Consider the following 24,833-nt stretch of genomic DNA (forward strand, 5'->3'; position numbering starts at 1 on the left):
ATCTTAGCTTCTTTCTATGGCAAACGTTCAATAAGCATGTCACTGAGCAAAGAATGTCCTTTTATTAGGTTTTCAGATTTTTATCTAAATAATTCCTTCATTATGCAGCAACAGAACTCCAAAGCTTGTAGATATGCTGATCTGTAGCATTTTGATAGTGTTTGTTTTCAGTGTGTGAAAGTCCTGCTTCTTTGAGCAGGTGGTACAAGAGAAGCAAGGAGAAAGGGGCAGTTGCATATACAAAACAACTTTCATCAAAAGACCTCTATTAAGTGCTTAGACTTTGTAAGATGTCGTTCAGACTCAGTGATTCCCTTCCTACTGCAACACCAAACTACTCAGCTGACAAATCCCTTGTTCAAGGTTATTAGAGACAGTATGGTGTATAGAGGAAAGACTCAGTGGGACAGGAATGCTCTAAAGGGTCCACTGCATCCACATTGTTCTGGGTGCAGCTATCATGCGGCAGTTTTAACTCCTTTCATGGAACATTTCATTCTGGTTGTGACCCACTAATAGGCAAGCCATTAGCACCTTTACCCAGTGACCCACAGTCGTGAATTAGCCAGCTGGTACACAACCACAGCTGCTTCCATCTTACAAATTCCTTGTTCTAGAGCCAAGTCCAAAGAACTGTTTCACTCCAGTCCAGCCTTGAATCCAAGTACCACAAAACAGGCTACTCTGACATATTTCCCAGCAGCACAGGAAGTGAAAAGTATTATAAACCTTCCAAGGCAGTTATCTGCAGATAATTCTTGCCCTTCTTCCCATGTCACAGGAGTGCCCTACCTATGTTTGCGCATATCTCAAGCAACCCCTCTCAAAGCCCTAAAAGAACTACCAAGAACTGTAGAGCAAACTTTACAAAATTGTAGTAGAAAAAATTCCCATTTTCAGACAGGTATAGCCTTTCCTCATCTCCCCAGTATCCTTATACACATTCTGTATTTTTTTCTGACCATTCTAGCAGCTTCTGACAAACATTTCTTGCCATTTTTTAAATTACTATTTTTTCTTTTAATGGAAAGGTAATGAAAGGATTATAGTTTCCCCTTATACTACAATTATTTTACACTGCTGATTAGTAGGTATTTAGAAACACCAAACATTTTTGGCCAAAATGAAACTAGAGGACAAATATACGTTAGCTAAAAATACACATGATCCAAGTAGAATAGAGTCTAAATGTAGTGCCCCTTCCAGGGGAATGGCTGGTACTTCAGCTGTTCCATGCTCAGAGACAGCAGCTGCCCCAGCAGGCTAGCACGCAGCCCAGTCCAGACCAGCTCCTCTGCCTGCTCACTCCCACCCAGTCAGGTAGAGATGCTGGCAATTATATGTTCCAAGGAGCACGGAGATGCAAAAGGCATTGGAGGTACACGAAGATTTAAGAGAAGCAGCTAACATTATGATGACTTTGTGATGGAGGTTAAAATAGGAGTCAAATTCACTGAAAACCATTTTGTTACTTGAACACATTGCTTGATGTTCTTTTTAATTCACACTGTATCCTTACCAGCATTATTTAACGATCCTAAATTAATCTTGATTGACCATCTCCCAAATGCCATGCTTCACATTTAGTAATAAAATTGCATATAAGAAAATCTAAGTGATACCGAAGCAATTTGTTTTAGTGATTTAGTGATAGTAATTCATTTAATTCATACAATACGTATGTTTTCTAAATTAATTAATTACTAAGTGTGTATGTATTTGTATTTATATGTGCATATATTACACCACAGAAAATTATTCTAAAATGAGAACAAAACTGGTAAAAATTGCTCAGGTCAACATAATCAAATAAATTTTGGTGAAAATTTTGGAGAAAGAAGGTAAAATAACAAGATTTATGTCTGAATAAATGCTGGGCACTGAAGTATCTCTTTATACAATTATTTTCTAATAATACAATTATTTTTCTTTGTAATGTCAGTTGTTGGATGTGTTACTGATATAAATACCATATAAATAAATGCATTCATTTATCCAATTGGTTAAATTTTCATTCTGAAAAGGTGTTCTGTCACAGAGTGCCTAGTGATCCATTCTGGGCCGTAATCATCCAAGTACCTACCGTACTATGACAGGGAACATGCAGTCATGGCCTGATACACTGTCCTGTTCTCCAAGCTCTGCACCTAAAAGAAAATTGAGCTGTTTGACAATCTCCAGAAGTCTTATCAGTGTATTTTCTACACATTAACACACTGCTCTGTTCCCATTTCATGAGAAAATGTATCAGTTCTTTCCTTATTCAAGATTTTGGTCTTTTCTCAAATAGTTATTGGTTTAAAAGTTCATATCTGAAGAATCCTTGAAATGTACTAAGTTCCTTTAACAATCCAGAAGGCAGTAGAAGCTTTTTAAGCACAAGAACTTCTGTCTTCATAATAAGCAACAGAAATTTAATCAGGGTACAAATCATCTTCACTCCATTTTTTTTTTTTTTTGCTGCTAATTGAACAGCATTATTCCTCTGCCTTTTATGTGAGCACTAGGTATAGCTGTTTTCAGAACCCATACTTTCACATGTGTATCCCAGCAACTGCAACAAGCCACTTAGCCTGATCAGAGGAATTCACTTGCTCTAAAACAGACATGGGTACGAATGTGGATGTTTGTCAAAGATCCACCTAATCAACATCAGAAGAAGACTTGAGCTCTATGTACAACACTAACAACTAGGGGCCTTGTCCAGTTTTTCTCCGTATAGCAGTGAATCATTTTTGTTACCACTAGGATACGGAATGAGACCTGTGTTAAAAAAGCCTTAAAACCATTTAACCATTAGAAATTATCGAGTACAAAACTGGTGTGCTACTATCTCAGTGCCCCATCTTCAAGTCACTGGATTTTGTTGCACAAGATAGAATTGGCCAGATTTCCCTTCATGAAGAATACTTATCTCAAGTGGTCCCTGTCAAATTAAGTCAGGCTTGGATGACAGAAAAAGTGGATTTTGTTGTGATTTAATTCTAGCATGCCATAACAATTCCAAAATGGAACCAATCTCACAGAAGACTTCAGGCAGTTCACAGGAGCTTGTTCTTATGCAGACACATGAACAGCATATGCAAATGAATATAAATCTCTGTGCAAGTAGGTCTATGTATTTTTATTTTGTATGTAGTCATATGCATGACTATATATATATAAAAATATAAATATATACATATAAATATGTATATAAAATATATACATATTTATATACATATATATGTATATATACACAATATATACACATATATATACACAATGTATATTAATACATATGTATATAATATACATATATATATACACATATACATGTATACATATACACATATATACATATAATACAATGTATATAAATACACATGTATATATATATATACAAATATAAAATGTATATATAAAAACATCTTGTCACACACACAAATACACAGATGCTGAGCTGGAAAGCTGTAAATTATGACACGGTCACTTTATCATGCAAGGAAGGGAAGACAGCATCCTCTTCTCCTGCCTTACTGTTCCCTACCCATTAACTTCACTTCTCTGCGGTTTCACAAACTGCCTCAGCCAGTAACAGCTTAATAACTAGTACTCCAATTAGCTGAGCTTGAGATGATGCTTTGGCAAGTTGTTTTTATGCTCCAGCTGAGTCAAGAAGATTTTCCAGGTGGCTTTCACACAAAATAAAGCAATCCAGATACACTTAGCAGGGTATTTTCTAAACACTTCCAGTATATTTCTGTAACAGTAAAAGAGCTCACTTCAGGTTTTATCTCTTCTCTCCCCCATCGACACCCATATTCAAAATGCCCCATGTCCTGGCAGGCTTCCCTCCAACTAAGGAACTGAGGGAGCAGATTTCTCCAGAACTGTCAGCCAAAGAGGAAGTCAAGCCAAGCATCCTCCCTTTTCATTGCTTCTGGCTTGTTTTGCAGTGCTTGAAGCAAGGAACAAGGATCTGCAGACTAGCCACAGTAAGATATATTTACCCACCATCTACAGACTTCACGTGTTGCTGCTTGGCACTGTTACTTGACACAACCCAAGTGTGAAGCGTAAGAAAACCACATGCCAAGCTGTTACGCACCTCCAACAGCACAATAGTTTAACTGCATTGTGGTCTGTCTTAAAGACCTTAATGATAAGTGTGAGAAATGCTTTCTTTACTGTGTGGTCTGGAGCAAGGCAAAGGATAGAATGGTAATCTGGTGTGACACACAATTAATTAATAACAAGGCACGTGTTATTATAGTAGTTACTATACTTTGCATGTAACTTACCAGATTAAAATATGACACACTCTTAAACAAAGATGTAGTGGTTCTGTTTATTTCTTTGATTTGATTTGATTTGATTTGATTTGATTTGATTTGATTTGATTTGATTTGATTTGATTTGATTTGATTTGATTTGATTTGGGACAAGTAGAATAAAGCTTGAAATGTCTTTACTTTGAGTATTTCTCAAAATGGTAACTACTGCTTGCTGAGGTAAGGTGTGGGAGACATTTCCAATCTCTTCCTTCTCACAGACACCTTGCTAGTTGAGCCGGGGGGCTTTTGTTCCTGTCCATTCCTTTTTGTCTACAGTATCCTCAGCTCACAGATGCTCTGATTTGGTCACTGTTCTTGAGTGGTGATTCTCACTTTTCTAACAGGTAAAAAACACAGATTATCTGCCTTTGGCTTTCTGGGTGAATTGAGTAACATCTCTTTTTTATACTTAGCTTTCCCAAGTGTATGATGGTGAGGGTGATACTTCAAGGTCCACAGGTTAGTGTTCTAAATAATGGAAGGTTTTGCTAGCCTGTATTTGGAGCTGCTGAATCAATCAGCCTAACAGTGCTAAGGCTGCTGTAGATCTATGTCCTCAGGACCATCAAGTAGTGAGGCTGAGCATATATTCCCAGTAAGCAGACATGGGGATATACATAACATGTATACAAGTACACACATCCAGCCAATGCAGGTCAGTGCAGACAAAAGAAGCAGCACTCACAGAAATGCAGACAACAACAAAAGGCTCATCCTGTTCCCTCTCTGGCCAATCAGGATGAAAGCCTGTTAGTGTAAAATATATGTGTATATATATTCAGTATGTATATATATTCAGTATGTATCCCTCCATTAAGTGATCTTAGACATACATGTCTCAAGTAGCACTGGACCTTATTGTCTCCAGGTTGCTTCATGCACACACACACATGCATACACAAACAAGTATCTCTGGTATCTGGTACAGACCCAAGGAACCTACCAGTAGCCAACTCAGACCCATGGACTCTGCAGTAGCTGGCTTGGACCTATTGCTACTAGAGTAGCCAACTCTCAGATGTTCTGGTCTCAACAGTATCTAGGCCAGTCTTAGGATCACTCCCATGCATGGCTCCCATGTTCCTTATCCTACCTGCCACTAGTCTGGCTTGATATCTGCTGGTGATTGCACATGCTAACTGACACCCAGTCAAAATGTAGGGCACCCTGGTCCCTCCAGTGGCTGGCACACCACCACGCATTCTATGACCTACAGACTCACTCCCATGGCCAGCGATAAGCCTCCACACATGGAGCTCCTTGCCCAGGATATGGTTAGAAATGGAAATCAGTATGAAGACAGGACAGACAGCACTGATCAGCTCCTGTTAACACACCTCTTGCCCCTTGTTATAAGGAGAATGCCAGACAAGCTACAGAAAAAACATGTGGGGCAGGGTATATGCTATCTGGAGCAAGGAGGATGTTTCTCCTTCTCCCAGAAATATAAACCAAGATCTATTTGTCTTCCTGATACAATTAAATCTTCTAATGACATTCCACAGGATGGAACTGAGGCTTTACAGCAAGTTTGCAGAGTTCATGTTCCCTGCTACAAGAGGAGAAGAGAAAAATGAACCATGAGATTTTCTGCTAATAGTATGATGATTCAAGGCATTAGCCCAAAGCATGGATGTGGGTAGCTCTAGTTTGTTTCTTGGCTTTGTTTACATTTATGACCTAGTAGAAGAATCTTAATAGTAGGCTTTTCTCATTTTAATGACCAAGGTTTAACCTTATAAACCAGAATTAGCAGAACAAAGCCTAAGGCAAGTTAAATATCATGCAATCCCTAATGCATGAAAATAAAAGTGTATTACATTATTATTTGGTATTTGCAAGAATTATGCTTTTTTTAGATGGCAGAGGGAATGATAATGTTCACAGGTACAGACAGCATGGGAATCAGTAGTGCTTTTTGTTAGCTGTGTAGATTAACAGTTATAGTTCTTTTTCTGTACTATGAAATGGTTGCATTTGGGAAAGAGGTTTAAGAGACATCATTCTGCACTGTTACATCAATGTTTGCCTGCAGCAGACAGCACTAACATAGAGACAAATCATCTGTCTAGCACATCACTACACACATAGGTTCACTTGTTTGAGAGTACTCCTATGGTAAGATGTTGATCAAAAGGAGGAAGTCTCACAAAAAACAGAGAGTACAATGAAGTAGCCACATTTATGCTGTTCTACTGATGGTTTACTGAGTAGACCAATAAGGAGCTAAATGTTGACCAAAAGGAAAAAAAAAAATTCACTTACACAGGAATGTTTTTAGCATAGGTTTGTAGTTAGACATTTTGTAACCCCCCCCCCTTTTTTTTTTTTTTGAAAAGACAAGCACAAATCAATAGCTCCTTTGTAGGAAAAACATCTATTCTTTTTTGTTTTAATTGTGTGTTTTTTTTTTTTTTTAAATACCACTGGCTCAGGAAATCTGACAAATCCTGTTTCTCAGGAGAAGAGAGAAAATGCTTGACTGACAGCTTTTTGGGAGGATAAATGTTAGTGTAAATCATCCCACTCTTCATTTAACATTTTTTTTCCAGGGGCAGCTGAGCATCTGCATGATTGCTTATCCAATTTAATCATTTTGAATCTGTTCTAGGTAAAGTTTCTATTGTACAAATACATTGCAATTCCTCTTCTTCATTATTAGGTTCTTGTCTACTGTAGGCTGTGATGGAGAAAAGCTAGTCCTACCAGAGTTCCATCATTAGCTATGAAGGCCTCAATTTCTCACTAAAACTGAAAAACTAGAAAGCGAAGGTGTCAAGAGCAACAACTTTTTCCCCACAAAAATACTTTCTGTATGCTTTAAAAAAATGTTTCACAAAATTCATAAAAACTATTGTTTGCTTCCTGTCAACAGACTTCAGAAAAATACTCTAAAAGGATGCTATGTGACCACACTGTGGAAGCAAACCCAGAAACTCTGAACAGTGGAAGTAGGACTGGTGAATTCTTAATAGGCACTAAAAATAAATAATTAAAAAATGCTGCTATGGAAAACAAAACATACATGCCTGCTAAAGGAAAGCATGAGTAATTCAACAGACTGTTGTTCCAACAGTTTGTCCTCATGAAAATACTACTTCTGTAATGCAGCCAGACTGAATGTCATTAGGTTATCTACTCTGAAAGTGCCAGAGATGAGGCTGAGATTTTCCCAGGAAGAAGGAAGACTTAGCAGATATACACTTAGCTGTGAGGCCCAACAACAAGTTTTCTTTACTCATTTATATGGGCACCTCTTTTTGCTTCATTCTCTTCCTCCCGCATACCTTGCAAACTCCCTGTGGCTCAACTTACCTTCTAATTCTATTACAGAGTTATTCCTGGGAGATCATTCAGAGAAATACCCAGGGTATTTTGGTGTATATTTTTTTCTTTTCAATTTACTGTACAAACACAAGGTATCTTATATTGGAATAACCCTTAAATAAGCCCCATTATGTTTACAGGAATAAATCAGATCTTCCCTACCCCTCCACAGAATTCATCTCCTCCCTTCGACCTTGCCAGCCATAAAGAGCTGTGGAGTTACTTTCCATGGAAATTCAGAAACAGAAAGTTTTTGTTTCACCAGAGGCCTGGGTTCAGTCATATCCCTGTTTCTGCTAGCCTAAATTTGGAGTAGCTCTTTAGCAATACTATTGGAGTAGCTCTCCTTAGCAATATTATTGCACCAGAGTAACTTTGTCATGAGATCTCACCAAGCCATTAGTCCCATAACATTTTGAGAGAGATGCAGTCACCCAACACCTACAGCATTTCAACGTATTTAATAGTGAACTGTGATCCCATAGTAATGGTCTATCTCCTTCTGTGTCTTTAATATGTACTTAAACTTTGAGTGAGGTGAACCTGAATTCTTCATTCTTCCCAGATATTTGGACATACTGTGCACAAAAGGTACATTTCCAGACAGTGCTGTGAAGCTTCAGAGAAAACATTTTCTTATTTCCACAAGTGCTAGATGAGCGGAAACATCTTTCTACTGCACTGTCATCCACCTAGGAGTGCTACCATACTGAGTAAGGGCGGAGATCTTAGTAGAGAAAAAATGGAAATGCTGGTAGAAAAGTTAATAAAAGCTCATTAAAACTGCAGCCTCGTCAGTAGTCTTTGCATTCAATTATTTCCTAACAGAGACTGATGTGTAAAGATCATTTCCTGCTTTCTTATATTCTCTCTCCCTCTCCTAGAAAAGAAACTAAATATATCTTTAATTAATTTAGTGAAGATTGAGTAGACTGTTCAATTATTGAAAGAGCATATTGCCTACATTTTGATAAAGAATTTAGACTGCTGTGACTGCTGCTCAATAAATACCTTTTAAAGGAAACAGGTAGAACATGACATGACCCAAAGAAAAAGAAAAAAAAAAACAACAAAACTTTCAAAGGAATAAACAATAAACTAGATGGGAGAACTGGTAGCAACAAACATGGACAAGGCTGAGCTACTTACCAAGTTTTTTGCCTCGCTCTTCACTGGCAGTCAGGCCTTCCACATCTCTCAAATCCCTCAGCCTCTTCTTAAGGGCTGGGGGAGCAAAGTCACTCCCACTGTAAGCGAGGAGCGGTTTTGAGACCACCTGATGAAATTGAAGAGGTACAAGTCTATGGGGCCTGATGACATGCATCCCAGAGTCCTGATGGAACTGACTGACGGATTTGCCAAGCCTCTCTCCATCACATTTGGCAGTCAGGCAAAGTCCCCAGTCACGAGAAAAGGGAAACATCATTCCTATTTTTAAAAAGGGTAGAAAGGAGGACACAGAGAACTAGACTGGTGAGCCTCACCTCTGTGACTGGGAAGATATAGAACAGATCCTCCTGGAAGCAATGTCAAGGCACACACAGAAAATGGAGGTGATCTGAGACAGCATGGTTTCCCAAAGGGGAAATTGTGCCTGACTAGTCTGGTGGTCTTCTATGATGGAGTGCCTACATCTTTTGACAAGGGAAGACCAATCAATGACATCTACCTGGACTTCTGTAAAGCCTTCTGACACAGTCCCATATGACATCCTGATCTCTAAATTGTAGAGATTGATTTGAAGGATGGACCTTTCAGTGGATAAGAAATTAGCTTGAAGGCTGCATCCAGAGAGTGGCGGTCAATGGTTCTATGTCCAAGTGGAGGCCAGTGATGAGTGGTGTCCCTCAGGGACCTGTCTTGGGACCAGTAGTGTTCAATGTCTTTATCAATGACATAGGCAATGGGATCGAGTGCACCCCCAGCAAGTTTGCAGAGGACACTGAGCTGAGTGGTGCAGTCAATATAACAGAAGGAAGGGATGCCATCCAAAGGGACCTGGACAAGCTTGAAAAGTGGGCCCATGTAAACCACATGAGGTTCAACGAGGCCAAGTGGAAGGTGATGCACCTGGGAAAGTGCAATTCCAGACAGGAAGACAGACTGGGAGAAGAACTCACTGAGAGCAGCCCTGTGGAGAAGGTCATGGGGGTTCTGTTGGATGAAAAGCTCAACATGAGCCAGCAGTGTAAGCTTGCAGCCTAGAAGGCCAACTGCATCCTGGGCTGAATCAACAGAGGAGTGACCATCAGGTGGAGGGAGGTGATTGTCCCCCTCTGCTCTGCCCTTGAGAGGCCACACTGGACTGCTGCATCCACTTCTGGGGCCCCCAGCACAAGAAGGAAGTAGGTCTGTTAGCAGGGGTCCAGAGGAGGGCCATGGAGATGCTCAGAGGTCTGGAGCACCTCTCCTGTGAAGAAAGGCTGAGAGAGCTGTGGATGTTCAGCCTGGAGAAGAGAAGACTCCAGGAAGAACTCACTGCAGCTTTTCAATACTGACAGGGGGCTTATAAAAAAGATGGAGATGAACTTTTTCCTCAGACAGATAATGATAGGACAAAGAGAATTGTTTTTAAACAAAATAGGATAGAATTACATATTGGGATGAAATTCTTTACTATGAGGTAAAGGTGAGGTACTGGAAGAGGTTGCCCAGAAAAGATGTGAATGTCCCAGGAAGTCCCTGGAGCTGTTCAAAGCCAGGTTGGACAGGGCCCTGGGCAACCTGATCTTGTGGGAGGTGTCCCTGCCCATGTCACAGGGGGCTTGGAACTAGATGATCTTTAAGGTCCCTTGCAACCCAAGCCATTCTATGATTCTATGAATCATAGAGTGTGACAAGGCAGAAGAGTAGGGTGGGTGTGAAGAAGAGTAGAGTGTGTGTGTGTGTGTTCTTTTTTTGAGGAAATTTGTATGGGATGGAAGAGGAGAATGGAAAACATCACAACACATACTCTTCAGTAGTCGAGGTCAGCTGCCTCAGAGCCGGCGCAGCCACAGCACCTGACCATGAATTACAGGGGGATCTCGGGCCCTTATTTCTCCAGAGGTGTCCCAGGACAGCAGCACGACCAGGCTGCACCCACCAGCTCTCAAGAGAGAGGCTGACAGTGGAGTGGGCATTGCCAGGGCAATGGCGACTGTGCCCATGTCCTCTGCCTAGAAACAGCCTCCGGGAGCGCAGTGACATGTCACTGCCCACCGCAAGCAGGGAGGGGCCAGTATTGCATGTGCACCGGTGTGCAGCTGGTATGGCAGGGCACAGGACCTCTGCACCATCTCTTGGCAGTCTGCAAGATCGCACACTTACCATGGTGTCTACTAGGCAGAGAGCTAACTCCAAAAAGACTGTGGTGACCCAGATGCAGGGCCTGCCCAGAGACGTGGCTGCTCAGGCCTCTGGCTGCAGGGAGTGCCTGAGCCTGCTGCTGCTGGAGGAGGGCAGGGGGGAGACCGCCTGATCTCAGGTGGAAGGTTTGCTCACCATGATGGCTGAGCCCAAGGAGGAGGTGGAGAGACTAAGGAGCATCAGGACATGTGAGGAGGAGAATGACTGGTGAAGTAACTCCCTGGTGTGCCAGAGAGAAGGGCACCAGGGGGATGCCCCCCAGAGGGTGGTGGAGCCCCTGCACTGTTGCTGTCGGACAGAGGGAGGGGACCAAAAAGATGAGGAGGGTTGGAAGTGAGTCCCAGTTTGGCATTGCGGGCAACCCCCCTCCCTACCTACCTCTCTTCCCCAGCAGACCCTCCGTAATAGGTTTGAGGCCTTGGATCTTGAAGAAGAGGTAGGCAAGCATGTGGTGGAAGGCCCACCTGTGAGGTCACACAGGAAGTGGCAGTTGACACCATACCTCAAGACTGCCTCCGAAAAGAAAGAAAGAAGGGCAATTGTAGTAGGAGATTCCCTTCTGAGAGGAACAGAGGGCCTGATATGCAGAGTTGACCCTCATCAAAGGGAAGTCTGCAGCATACCTGGAGTCTGGATCAGGGATATCAGCAGGACGCTCCCCAGCCTGGTACGCATGACAGACTACTACCTGCTACTGATCTTCCAGATAGGTGGGGAGGAAGCTGCATCCCATAGTCTGAGGGGAATGAAGAAAGATTTCAAGGCCTTGGGACGGTTGGTGAAAGAGTCTGTGGCGCAAGTCATTTTCTCTTCCCTCCTTCCATTCTGGGGTGATGATGTGGGATGGAATAGAAAGATCCAGTCCATAAATGATTGGCTATGTGACTGATGCTATAGGCAGGGCTTTGGGTTCTTTAATAATGGCTGGTTTTATAAGACACCAGGCCTGACAGTAATACACGGGAAAGGTTTATCTCACAGGGGCAAAAGGGTTCTGGGGCAGGAATTAGCAGGGCTCATTTGGAAAGCTTTGAACTAGATCCGAAGGGGGATAGGGTTGTAGCTGGGCTTGCACCGGTGGGGCAGCACTCTAGCAGTGATGAAGACTGGGAGGCCTCCCACCCCTCTAGGGTGAAATCGATGTGCTCAGTTCGCTCTCTGAAGTGCCTGTACACCAATGCACATGGCATGGGGAATAAGGAGGAGTTTGAAATCTGTGTTCGGTCAGGAGATTATGATCTGGTGGCAATTACAGAGACATGGTGGGACAGCTCACATGAATGGAATGTGGTCATGGATGGGTATGTCCTTCTCAGGATAGACAGGCTGCAAGGTGAGGTGGCGGAGTTGCTTTTTATGTGACAGAGCAACAACATTGTATTTAGTACTGTCCAGGGGCAGATGAGGAGCGAGTTGAGAGTCTGTGGGTGAGAATTAAGGGACAGGCTGGCATGGGGGATACTGTTGTGGGTGTCTATTACAGGCCACCAGATCAGGATGAGGAAGTTGATGAGGCCTTCTACAGGCAGCTGATAGCAGCCTCGTGATCACAGGTCCTGGTTATTGGGGGGCATTTTAGCTACCCTGACATTTGCTGGAAGGCCTACTCAGCCAGCCATCCGCAGTCCAGGAGGTTCCGTCAGTGTACTGATGATAACTTACTGATGCACATGGTCATGTGCCAACTAGGAGAGGAGTGCTGCTGGATCCTGTCTTCAGCAACAAGGAGGGGCTGGTTGTGAAGCAGTGAAGGCTGAGGGCAGCCTTGTTTGCAGCAACCATGAGATGGTGGAGTTTGGGATCTCATGTGGCAGGAACAGAGTACCGAGCAGAATTGCAACCCTGAACTTCAGTAGTGGTTTTGACCTTTTCAAGCATTTGCTTGGGGACAAGGTACTTGAAGGAAAAGGAGCCCGAGACAGCTGGTTAGCATTCAAGGACTGTTTCTTCCAAGTTCAAGAACAGAACATCCCAACAGGTAGGAAATCAGAAAAGAGAGCCAGGAGACCTGCATGGTTAAATAAGGAACTGCTGGGCAAGCTCAAGTGAAAGAGGAGAGTATACAAATGACGGAAGGAGGGGCTGGTCACTTGGGAGGAATATAAGGCTGTTGTCAGAGGACTTAGGGAGGCAACTAGGAAAGTCAAACCCTCCTTAGAACTAAACCTTGTGAGAGGGGTCAAGGACAACAGAAATGGCTTCTTCAAATACACTGTGGATAAAACTAACTCTAGAGGCAATGTAGGCCTACTAATGAGTGAGGTGGGTGTCCTGGTGACAGAAGAGAAGGCGGAGTTACTGAATGCCTTCTTTGTCTCTGTCTATAATATCAGAGGATCTCCTGAGGAGTCCTGTAGCCCTGAGGCCCCAGAGGAAGTCAGAATAAAGAAGGAGTTTGCCTTGACTGATGAGGGCTGGCTTAAGGACTGATTAAGCAAGTTGGACATCCATAAGTCCATAAGTCTGATGGGTGCATCCACAGGTGCTGAGGGAGCTGGAGGAAGTCATTACTAGGCCACTCTCCATCATCTTTGGTAAGTCCCGGGCATCGGGAGAGTTGCCTGAGGACCGGAGGAAAGCAAATGTCACTCCAGTCATCAAAAAGAGCAAGAAGGAGGAGCCGGGTAACTATAGACCAGTCAGCATCACCTCCATCCCTGATAAGGTGATAGAACAACTTATCCTTGGCGTTGTCTCTAGTCATATCAAGGATAAAAGGGTCACTAGGGGCAGTCAACATGGCTTCACCAAGGGGAAGTCATGCTTGACCAGCCTGATAGCCTTTTATGAGGAGATAACCAGGTGGAAAGATGATGGAAAGGCAGTGGACGTGGTCTATCTTGATTTCAGTAAAGCCTTTGACACCGTCTCCCATGGCATCCTTGCAACTAAACTGAGGAAGTGTGGTCTGGACAATCAGGTAGTGAGGTGGAATGTGAACTGGCTGAAGGGAAGAACCCAGATGGTTGTGGTTAATGGGACGGACTCAAGTTGGAGTCCTGTATCTAGTGGAGTCCCTCAAGGGTCGGTACTGTGGTGGTTTTACTCAGGTGGGCAGCTGAGCTCCACCACAACCGCTCTCTCACTCCCCCTTCTCAAAGGGGAAGGGGGAGAAAAATAGGATGCAAAGGGCTCAAGGGTTGAGATAAGGATGGGGAGATCACTCAATTATCATGACGGGCGAAACAGACTCAGCATAAGGATATAGTAAGATTTATTACCTATTACTAACAAGCTAGAGAAGTGAGAAACAAAAGCGCCTTCCCCCCCCATCTACCCTCTTCCACCTCCTCCCCCCGAGTGGCGCAGGGGAACGGGGGAATGGGGGTTATGGTCAGTCTATAGTGCTTCTTCTCCGCCGCTCCTTCTCGGTCACTCTTGTCCCCTGTGCTGTGGGGTCCCTCCCACGGGATGCAGTCCTTGCTGAACTGATCCGGCGTGGGCTTCCCACAGGCAACAGCTCTTCAAGAACTGCTCCAGATATGGGTCCGTACCACAGGGTCCATCCCTCAGGAGCAAACTGCTCCAACCTCAGTCCCCCACGGGCTCCTGCCACGTCACCTGCTCCTGCGTGGTCTCCTCTCCACAGGCTACAGGTGCGGCCCAGAATCTGCTCCGGCAGGGGTCTTCCACAGGCTGCAGCCTCTGCCGGTGCAGGTCCACCTGCTCCACTGTGGTCTCCTCCATGGGCTGCAGCGTGGAACCCTGCTCCACCGTGGTACTCCATGGGCTGCAGGGGGACAGCCTGCTTCACCATGGTCCTCACCACAGGCTGCAGGGGACTTCTGCTCCGGCGCCTGTAGCACCTCTCCCCCTCCTTCTTCACTGACCTTGGCGCCTGCAGGGTTGTTTCTCACTCCTCTCACTCTCCCAGCTGCTGTGTGGCGTGGCGTTTTTTTTTTCCTGTCTTAAATATGCTCTCACAGAGGCGCAAACAACATCGCTTATTGGCTCAGCTCTAGTCAGCAGCGGGGCCCTTACCTAACATGGGGCAGCTTCTAGATTCTTCTCACAGAAGTCACCCCTATGGCCCCCTGCTACCAAAAGCTTGCCACGTAAACCCACTACAGCTATTGGGGCCAGTATTCAATATATTCATCAGTGACTTGGATGAGGGAATGGAGTGCACCATCAGCAAGTTTGCTGATGACACAAAACTGGGAGGAGTGGCTGACACGCAGGAAGGCTATGCTACCATCCAGTGGAACCTAGACCGGCTGGAGAGTTGGGCAGGGAGAAATTTAATGAAATATAATGAAGGCAAGTGTAGAGTCCTGCATCTGGGCAAGAACAACCCCAGACACCAGTATAAGTTGGGGACTGCCCTGATGGAGAGCAGTGAAGGGGAGAGGGACCTGACAGTCCTGGTGGATAGCAGGATGACTGAGACAGCACTGTGCCCTTGTGGCCTAGAAGGCCAGTGGCATCCTGGGGTGTATTAGAAGGGGTGTGGTTAGTAGGTCGAGAGAGGTTCTCCTCCCCCTCTACTCTGCCCTGCTGAGACCGCATCTAGAATATTGCATCCAGTTCTGGGCCCCTCAGTTCAAGAAGGACAGGGAACTGCTTGAGAGAGTCCAGTGCAGAGCCATAAGGATGATTAAGGGAGTGGAGCATCTGCCCTACAAGGAAAGGCTGAGGGAGCTGGGTCTCTAGCTTGGAGAAGAGGAGACTGACGGGTGACCTTATTAATGTTTATAAATGAGTAAAGGGTGAGTGTCAGGAGGACGGAGTCAGGCTCTTTTCAGTGACATCCAGTGATAGGAGGACAAGGGGCAAGGGGTGCAAGATGGAACATAGCAGTTTCCACTTAAATATAAGACAAAAATTTTTCACAGTGAGGGTGACAGAACACTGGAACAGGCTGCTCAGGGGACTTGTGGAATCTCCTTCTCTGGAGGCATTCAAAACCCACATGGACATGTTCCTTTGTGACCTGATCTAGGTGTTCCTGCTCTGGCACGGGGATTGGACTATATGATCTTTCAAGGTCCCTTCCAATCCCTAACATTCTGTGATTCTGTGACTCAGATAGCTCAAGCAAATAACAAGGTCTCTTCCAAATTAGTGATTAATCTTGGACGTAAACAGAGGACTTTCACTCTCCAAAAGTTCATTGGGTCAAGCATGGTACATGCAAGTATCTGTCAATGATATTAACTTTGGTTTTATAATAATAGCTTAGGAAAGAAGAACAATTAACAGATTCCAATAATTTAAATATTAAGGTTTTGTTGCTTAAGGTTCTTTACAGGCTTGGAAAATGAAAGCAAAATATCAATAGTAGTTACATTTCTAAGGAAAGGAAAGAAAAGGTTAAACCTAAAGATCACAGCTTCCAGAAACATCTCAACAAGCACCATAGACTGAGATGGTTTCCAATTACAACTGAGCGCCTATAAAAATGAACATTGAGCAAGAACCAGTTTCAGTGGAACCTACTTTAATTCCTAAAGGCATATGCTATCAAGCCAAACAATTTCAACACATGGAAAATAACCATGATAAAACACTAAATCTGACTCAAAACTCCAAATATAGGGCAGAGCCACATCATCTTTTCTGCAATATGGTGAAAAATGCACATACAGTCTTCCGTCAGCAGGCCTCTAAGCAGTGGGTCCTCCTACATACCTTTCATACATACCTGGAAATTTTCATGCTTGGCTAACTGACATTTTTCAACAAGTCTACATTTTTAAATCAAAAAAGACCAATGGAATATCATCAGCTTTCTAAAGACAAACTTATAACTCTGTCCATGTACAGGGTCTGTTGCCGCTGTAAAAAGATTAAAAGTTTGATCCCCTCATTAACACCACTCTGAGCTTCCTAAAGCTAAAATCTCATCTAAATACAGCATTGGAATTGGTGTGTTCAACCCCAAATTAGCCTTTCTTTATGGACTTCTGTTCAATGTTTGTTTTATCAAGTATGTTTGCTTTGATTTTTATTTTTATTTTTTTCTATTTTTAGCAAAGATAATGGTTCTAAACAGCATGATAGCAACAAGTACAGAGCCGAACAGCAGCTGGGCAGGAGGGTGGCGGTGTAGGGCTGATGGACTTGGGCAGATCTGTCTGCTGCGGCAGGCAATTTAAACGCTGCATAGCCACCAGTAAAAGTCACCCCCTGGAGTGGTCAACCCAGATCCGCAGCAACCTGTGGGAGAGCAACGGGTCCCTGCAGCGAGGAAAGCCCAGAGTGAGGAGAGAGATGCCAGGAGCCAGCAGCCCAGAAGTGATCTTGTGTATCTGTCCAGCTGCAAAGCTGGGCATTTTGTCCTGAAGGATATTGTGAGAGATGGTATTAAAAGCTATGCCAAAATCCAGAAAAAAACACACGCTTCCACTGCTTAAACTTCATCCACCTAGGTGCATAACCTGGTCAGAAAAGGATATTAAGCTCATAAGGCATGACTTTCCCTTCACGAACTCATGTTGGTTTGGACCAATGACTGCATTGCCTTTCAAGTGTTTTGCAGTAACTCCCAGAATAATCTTCTCCTTAGTCTTACAACGCACCGAAGAGAGACTGAGAGGCCTGCAACTACCGCGCTCTTCTTTCTTGGCCTTCTTGAAAACTGGAGTAACGTTTGCTACTCTCCAGCCAACTGGGGCCTCCCCAGATTCCCAAGACCGTAGAGAAATATCCTGGGAGAGGTCTCGCCGTAACACTGGCTGGTTCTGTATTACTCTGCCAGATACTGATAAGCTGGAAACTCTGGAAAGCCGCAGCGGCTCTGGTGCTCCAATGGAGATCCTTTCTCTTTCAGGTGCTGCCGGAGCAGTGTTTGCCCGAAGTAGTGGCCACAAGGTAAGAGGCCTCTCCTCACCTGCACCTCATATGGTAGGGCTGTGGCAGCCAGCCTCGTGGCAACACCCACTCGCACCCAGGGCTTGGGCCCCTCCCTCCCTCTCTTTTGCTAACAGTGGCGGTGAAGGGAAGGAAGCACTGGAAAGCTGGCAAAAGAAGAGAGGGCTTGAGCACCTGTGTCCGCTCATCCCTGAGCTTGGAGGCTCTTGGTGGCTCCCTGACAAGGTCTGCTTTGCCCATATCTGCAGGAACAGGCTTGCTGGGCTGCAGGATCAGAATGCGAAGATGCTCCAGGAGTACCGTGAGGTGGTGGCTCTGCTGACTGACAAGATCAGCACCCTGAAAAAGGTGATCCTACACTTTGGGGAAGAGGGTTTGGATGAGCAGAGCCCTTGACAAAGCCTTTCCTGGGTTTGCTGGTGGGGTTTTCCAGCTTACCCCGGCCACCCATCTCTTGCCACGGGCCAGTTGTTTGCCCTAAAGCCCCTTCTCCTGGCCAGGCTGGACCAGGCAATGTCAGCCAGGTCAGGGAGGACTGCCAGAGAACGCACTGTGGGGCCTGGACACACACACACACTATGGCTGTGGACACCAGTGTTCTTGCCAAGTTCTCTCTGGTCAGAAGACTTTGAGCCTTGCAGCACATGGGACAAATCTTGTTTGGGTTTTCTGACATGGACGTCTTCCTTTGCGTGGTGCTGACGTGGTTGTTTCCTTTGTTCCCTTCTGTCTTTCCCAGGAACTTCAGGACACGAGAGACACAGTGTCTATTAACTGTTTTAAAAAGTCCCAACAGATGCTTGACTGGGCTCTGAAAAGCACAGGTATGGACACAGGCAGGCAGGTCTCATGTCGCTAGGCTCCTGCTTGGCCCTCCCAAAAGGAAGCTACAGGCACTGCAGGCTCGGACCTCTGATATGGAGGGGATGAGACAAAATCACGGGGCCCAACAGCCTGACTGTGGCCATGCAGCTCCCTTGGCTCAGCCCTATAATGCCCTGGGGCTCCTTGCTGCTGCTCCTGCCATGCCCCAGCTGGCCCGTCACTCTCTCCTCTGCATGAAGCTGTCGTGGGGACCGAAAATCAGTGGCCGGGTCGTCCTTTGCCGTTGCCAATCGGTGGCACCTGGGCTGGAGTCTGCTGGCCTACATGTGGGGGCTTGCTGTCTGCCTGCGCCCACAGCCCTTGGCTTTAGGCAGCTCTGAGAGAGATGCCGTCACAGGACACAAGCATCCCCTCCTTTCCTGGGGCACCTCCCAGGTAACAGTGCTGTCAGGCAGCCTTAGAAATAGCTTACAGCCAGCACAGCAGTCTTGTGTGACTGGGCCTCCAGCAGTCAGCTGCTCTCTTCTCCCTTCAGGGGCCACCATCGACCTGGAAAGATCTTCAGAGACATACACATGGGACGGCATGCGGTTGTGCCGGCTGTTCTGGCTGCTTTGTACCCCAAACACTCCAGACACTATTCTGCAGGTATGGTAGTAGAAACCAACAGTGCCGGTTTGCTCCCCCTTGTAAAGCTGGGGGCAAGCTGTGGGGCACCTCCCCTCAGGAGAGAGAGGAGAGAGACCCCCACAGGCACAGGCACTGCCTGCGTGGTGGCGCGGGCCCCATCACAGCCCAGCCATTCACTGCTGTTGCTCTCTGCTTTCAGCCGGATGTTTCCCTGGGCAACTGCTGGGCTTTCCAAGGGTCTCGGGGCCAGGTGGTCATTAGGTTGCCTGCAAAAATCCGAGCAGCCATGGTCACCATCATCCACACCTCAGAGATGGACTCAGAGCTTGGGAAATTCAGCAGTGCCCCCCGAGATTTCACCATCTCTGTAAGTCTCTGCTGGGCACTAGGGGCTGGGATGCACTCGGGGGAAGCTGTTACGGGGATGAGCCTGACCTGCTGCCCTGTGCTTTACCCCCACAGGGAGTGGATGAGGAAAAAGAAACTGAAACTCTGCTCGGGACGTTCACCTATGCCGTGCAGAAGGAGCCTATGCAGACCTTCCCTCTGCAGGTACAGTCAGAGGGGGTGGACAGGAGGCCACTCCAGAAACGCTGTGTTGGCAGCAAGTCAGTGGCAGGAGTGTGGAGGGTCCCTCCCAGGGCAGGGGCCCCAGCCCATGCAAGAGAGACAGGGTGGGCAGGGAGGGTGGGCATTGGGCGGCAGGGCAGCAGAAACTGAGCGAGGGCCGGGCTGTCCCTGTTGCTGTGTGTGCCCGGAGAGCCCAGGCTGCACATGCTGGGCAGGTGCTGGTAGCAAAGAGGGCAGCCAGCACCTTGCCCTGGCCTCAGGACTTTCTCCAGGGTCCTTGCCCATTTCCCAGAGGATCAGAGAGCTTCAGGCTTCCACCACTGCCCACCGCACTCTCAGAGGCTGGCTGTTGGCTCTGCCTGGGCACAGCGAGCCTTGGCGGCCTGGGTGGGAGAGGAGAAGCAGCAAGAAGCTGCCTCCTTGGCCGGAGCAGGAGCTGGTCCTGGAGCAAGGGCCTGGCTGGCCGAAGAAGGGGTTTGGAGGCAGCTCTGGCTCCTTCCACCTCAAGGGTGACACATCTTTTTGTCCTTTTTCTTTGCAGGAGATCCCCAGAGCCTTTCAGTTTATCAAAATTGTCATACATAGCAACTGGGGAAATCCAGAATACACCTGCATTTACTGGGTGCAGATGCATGGGAGAGGAACGGCTACCAGTCATTGGCCAGAAGACATGTCTTCTGCCAATAAGAATAAAAAATAATAACAAAAAACGAGACGAGGGATGTGGTTTGTCAGTCTGGTGCAAAGTGATGTTTTTACACTGGCCCTCTCCAAGCTGCCAGTTCTTCCCTTTTGCAGGCTGAGGCCTTCCTCGGGCTTGCCCAGGGCACACGATGGGCAGCGCCTTGTGGGAACACCACTGGGGACTGTCCACCAACCTGATGTTACCCTCTTTACAGCCACTCTTTGAGCCTGACCCTTCAGCCAGTTATTGTTCACCCCTTGTATTGTGTTCTTCTCCAGCTGCAAAGCTGGGCATTTTGTCCTGAAGGATATTGTGAGAGACGCTATTAAAAGCTATGCCAAAATCCAGAAAGGAAAAAAAAAAAAAAAGAAACAAAAAAACCCAAACACCTCCACTGCTTAAACTTCATCCACCTGGGTGCATAACCTGGTCAGAAAAGGATATTAAGCTCATAAGGCATGACTTTCCCTTCACGAACTCATGTTGGTTTGGACCAATGACTGCATTGCCTTTCAAGTGTTTTGCAGTAACTCCCAGAATAATCTTCTCCTTAGTCTTACAACGCACCGAAGAGAGACTGAGAGGCCTGCAACTACCGCGCTCTTCCTTCTTGGCCTTCTTGAAAACTGGAGTAACGTTTGCTACTCTCCAGCCAACTGGGGCCTCCCCAGATTCCCAAGACCGTAGAGAAATATCCTGGGAGAGGTCTCGCCGTAACACTGGCTGGTTCTGTATTACTCTGCCAGATACTGATAAGCTGGGTCCACCTGTTTCTTTCAATATCATTCCCTACAGCGAGAGGGATAGAGAGGAATACTCCCTGTGTTCCTCATCCATCTCTTTACCAATCAGCCTAAGGCCCTGAAGTCTGAGTTAATCGTCCTTGGACTTCTTGTCATGACTTTGTTGCTACCCACGTGTACAAGCAAGAGCGGATAATAATCCGAGGGCCGTGCCAGGCTAGGGAGTTTCCGGGTAACATCCTTTACCCGAGTCGCAGGGAGGCAGCAAGCTTCCCTGAAGGCTGGGTCAGGTCGGCAGATCAGGCCCTTTCCATGGGTTCTCCTCAGAAGGGAGTCACCTCTGACAACAACCTGCTGCTGCTTCCTCATGAAGGTGGGGATAGTGCAGGCAAGGGACACAGGGAGGAGCTTCTGCTGCTGCCCCGAGCAGAGGCTTGTTTCCGTTCACCACTATCCCTCATGTCAATGCCTTCTGGTCTGTGGAGAGGGGGCACAGGATCAGCGTTGTCTCATGTGACAGTCGCTTCAAGGTCACAAGGGCTTTTGAGAGCCCCATGAGAGACGGGAGCTCCCCAGGACCAATCAGGGGAGGAAGCAGGGCCCAGCCAGCTCCCCGGGAATGGGTACGAGAGGGTTGCTGTGTCATGGGGTCACCAGCTGGGGGGTAGCACAGACACTTCCCCTTGGTGAAGCCATGTTGACTGCCCCTAACGACCCTTTTATCCTTGATATGACTAGAGACAGAGCCAAGGATAAGTTGTTCCATCACCTTACCAGGGATGGAGGTGAAGCTGACTGGACTGTAGTTACCCAGCTCCTCCTTCTCGCCCTTTTTGATGACTGGAGTGACCTTTGCTTTCCTCCAGTCCTCATGCTGCCAGGGCTTGGGCGAGGCCAGGCGCAGTGTCCGGGCCACCCCGCCACCACATGTACAAAGGCAGCCCCTAGGGAGTGCGGCAACCAAGGAGGGCAAACAGGCCATGACATGTCAGCCTGGGAGTGTCGCAGCACCAGCAGACAACACGAGAGGGCGGCAGGTGGGCCGCTTGTTTCTGCTCTGGGGCAACAAGCAGCAGCCTTCTGCTGGAAGCCAAATGGCGTCCAGCCACTGCAACTGCCAGGCCGAGCTGACATGCAGACAGAGGGGCCAGAGCTCCCCCCCCAGGCAGACACCTCCACTCAGACGGACCTCCCAAGGACCAAAGGAGCTGCCCAGACCCTCAGTTGCAGGGAACTCCAGAATGTGGCAGGCCCTCTAGGGCCTGAAGGCCGAGGTGGCAGAGGATGCCTTAGATACAGTGACCTTAAGGTGGTGGATTTGAGTTCCATGAAAGGAGGCGTCAAGGCAAGGGTTGGAAGGGACTCACAAGGATCATCAAGTCCAACTCCTGGCACCACACTGGTCTACCCAAAAATTCAAACCATATGACTAAAAGCATAGTCCAAAGGCTTCTTAAACTCCAACAGGCTTGGTGCTGTGACTATATCCCTGGGGAGCCTGCTCCAGTGCATGACAACCCTTTTGGTGAAGAACCTTTTCCAGACATGCAGCCTGAACCTCCCCTGTCACAGCTTGACACCATTCCCTCGGGTCCTATCGCTGGTCACTAAAGAGAAGAGATCGGCGCCTGCCCCTCCACTCTCCCTGGTGAGGACTGCGATGAGGGCTCCCCTCAGCCTCCTCTGTTACAGACTGAACAGGCCAAGTCTACCCAGGAGGATGCCTAGGGCGAGGAAGCCGACTCCACGCCTCAAGACTGCCTCCACCAAGAAAGACAGAAGGGTGATCGTAGTAGGCGACTCCCTTCTCAGGGGAATGGAGGGCCCTGTTTGTCGACCTGACCCTACCCGTAGGGAAGTCTGCTGCCTCCCTGGGGCCAGGGTCAGGGATATTGCCAGGAAGCTTCCCAACCTGGTTCGCCCCTCTGACTACTACCCTCTTTTGATAGTCCAGGCTGGCAGTGATGATATTGAAGAGAGAAGCCTGAAGGCTATCAAACGGGACTTTAGGGGACTGGGACGGTTAGTGGCTGGAGCGGGAGTGCAGGTGGTGTTTTCATCTATCCCTGCAGTAGCAGGGAGGGGTACCGAGAGGACACGGAAAGCCCACCTGATTAACACGTGGCTCAGAGGCTGGTGCCAACACAGAAATTTTGTTTTTTTTGACCATGGGGCGCTTTACTCGGCACCCGGCCTGATGGCCGCAGACGGGTCCCTATCTCTAAGGGGAAAACGGATCCTAGCCCAGGAGCTGGCAGGGCTCATTGAGAGGGCTTTAAACTAGGAAAGAAGGGGGATGGGGCTGAAAGAAGGCCTGTTGGAGCTGTGCCGGGGGGAACAATGGCAAAGCTGGGGAAGAAGGCAATGGCCCGAATGAAGTGCATCTACACTAATGCACGCAGCATGGGCAACAAACAGGAGGAGCTGGAAGCCGTCGTGCAGCGGGAAGGCTATGACTTGGTTGCCATCACGGAAACGTGGTGGGACCACTCTCATGACTGGAGTGCTGCAATGTCTGGCTATAGGCTCTTCAGAAGGGACAGGCAGCACAGAAGGGGTGGTGGTGTGGCTCTCTCTATTAGAGAGTGTTTAGATGTTGAGGAACTTGAGGCTGGGACTGATAAGGTTGAGTCCCTATGGGTTGGGATCAGAGGGAAGGCCAACAAGGCAAGCATCCTGGTGGGGATCTGTTATAGACCGCCGAACCAGGATGAGGAGACGGATGAGGAGTTCTACAGGCAGCTGGCAGAAGCCGCGAAATCGTCAGCGCTTGTTCTCGTGGGGGACTTCAACTTCCCAGACAGATCCTGGAAGCACAACACAGCCCAGAGAAAGCAGTCTAGGAGGTTTCTGGAGAGCGTGGAAGATAGCTTCCTGACGCAGCTGGTTAGAGAGCCTACCAGGGGAGGTGCCCCGCTAGACCTTCTGTTCACAAACAGTGACGGACTGGTGGGAGATGTGGTGGTCGGGAGCTGTCTTGGGCAGAGTGACCACGAAATGGTTCAGTTCTCTATTCTTGGCGAAGTCAGGAAGGGGACCAGTAAAACCGCTGTCTTGGACTTCCGGAGGGCTGACTTTGAGCTGTTCAGGACACTGGTTGGCAGAGTCCCTTGGGAGGAGGTTCTGAAGGGCAAAGGAGTCCAGGAAGGCTGGGCACTCCTCAAGAAGGAAATCTTAATGGCTCAGGAGCGGTGTGTCCCCACGTGCCCAAAGACGAGCCGACGCGGAACTAGACCGGCCTGGCTGAGCAGAGAGTTGTGGCTCGAGCTTAGGAGAAAAAGGTGGGTTTATAATCTTTGGAAAAGAGTGGGACTACTCAGGGGGACTATAAGGATGTTGCGAGGCTGTGCAGGGACAAAATTAGAAAGGCCAAAGCTCATCTGGAGCTCAATCTGGCTACTGCCGTTAAAGATAACAAAAAACGATGTTACAAATACATCAACGCAAAAAGGAGGACTAAGGAGAATCTCCATCCTTTACTGGATGCGGGGGAAAACTTAGTTACAAAAGATGAGGAAAAGGCTGAGGTGCTCAATGCTTTCTTTGCCTCAGTCTTTAGCGGCAAGACCAGTTGTT

The 24,833-nt window shown here is 47.0% G+C and overlaps 1 protein-coding gene and 1 long non-coding RNA gene across 3 annotated transcripts in view; one reads left to right on the forward strand and one right to left on the reverse strand.

The window, feature by feature from the left end:
• LOC308185491 overlaps positions 1-24,833 on the reverse strand; it is a 127,054-nt gene that overhangs the window by 36,361 nt on the left and 65,860 nt on the right. The window contains exon 5 of the long non-coding RNA XR_013943410.1: positions 2,084-2,147. This is a non-coding gene — a long non-coding RNA (uncharacterized lncRNA). The remainder of the gene's footprint in view (positions 1-2,083; positions 2,148-24,833) is intronic.
• LOC308185313 (sperm-associated antigen 4 protein-like) lies at positions 17,759-22,922 on the forward strand. 2 transcript variants are annotated; one of them, XM_080573243.1, is made up of 6 exons: positions 17,759-18,152; positions 18,544-18,628; positions 19,165-19,277; positions 19,459-19,626; positions 19,722-19,811; positions 20,371-20,636. In XM_080573243.1, the coding sequence occupies exons 1-6, from the start codon at positions 17,835-17,837 to the stop codon at positions 20,527-20,529; spliced, it is 933 nt and encodes a 310-aa protein (XP_080429369.1). In that variant the 5' UTR covers positions 17,759-17,834; the 3' UTR covers positions 20,530-20,636. The 2 variants fall into 2 exon arrangements, with proteins under 2 accessions (XP_080429369.1, XP_080429368.1); XM_080573242.1 differs by having other exon boundaries at positions 19,459-19,811; positions 20,371-22,922.

The sequence above is a fragment of the Anser brachyrhynchus genome (genome assembly GCF_964034855.1).
Source record: "Anser brachyrhynchus genome assembly, chromosome: Z".
Taxonomy (NCBI): domain Eukaryota; kingdom Metazoa; phylum Chordata; class Aves; order Anseriformes; family Anatidae; genus Anser; species Anser brachyrhynchus.

Coding starts and splice junctions, on each gene's coding strand:
- LOC308185313 (XM_080573242.1), top strand. CDS start 17,835: ATGGTAGGGCTGTGGCAGCCAGCCTCGTGGCAACACCCACTCGCACCC. Junction 18,153..18,543: donor AGATCAGCACCCTGAAAAAG/GTGATCCTACAC, acceptor TGTCTTTCCCAG/GAACTTCAGGACACGAGAGA. Junction 19,278..19,458: donor CTCCAGACACTATTCTGCAG/GTATGGTAGTAG, acceptor CTCTGCTTTCAG/CCGGATGTTTCCCTGGGCAA.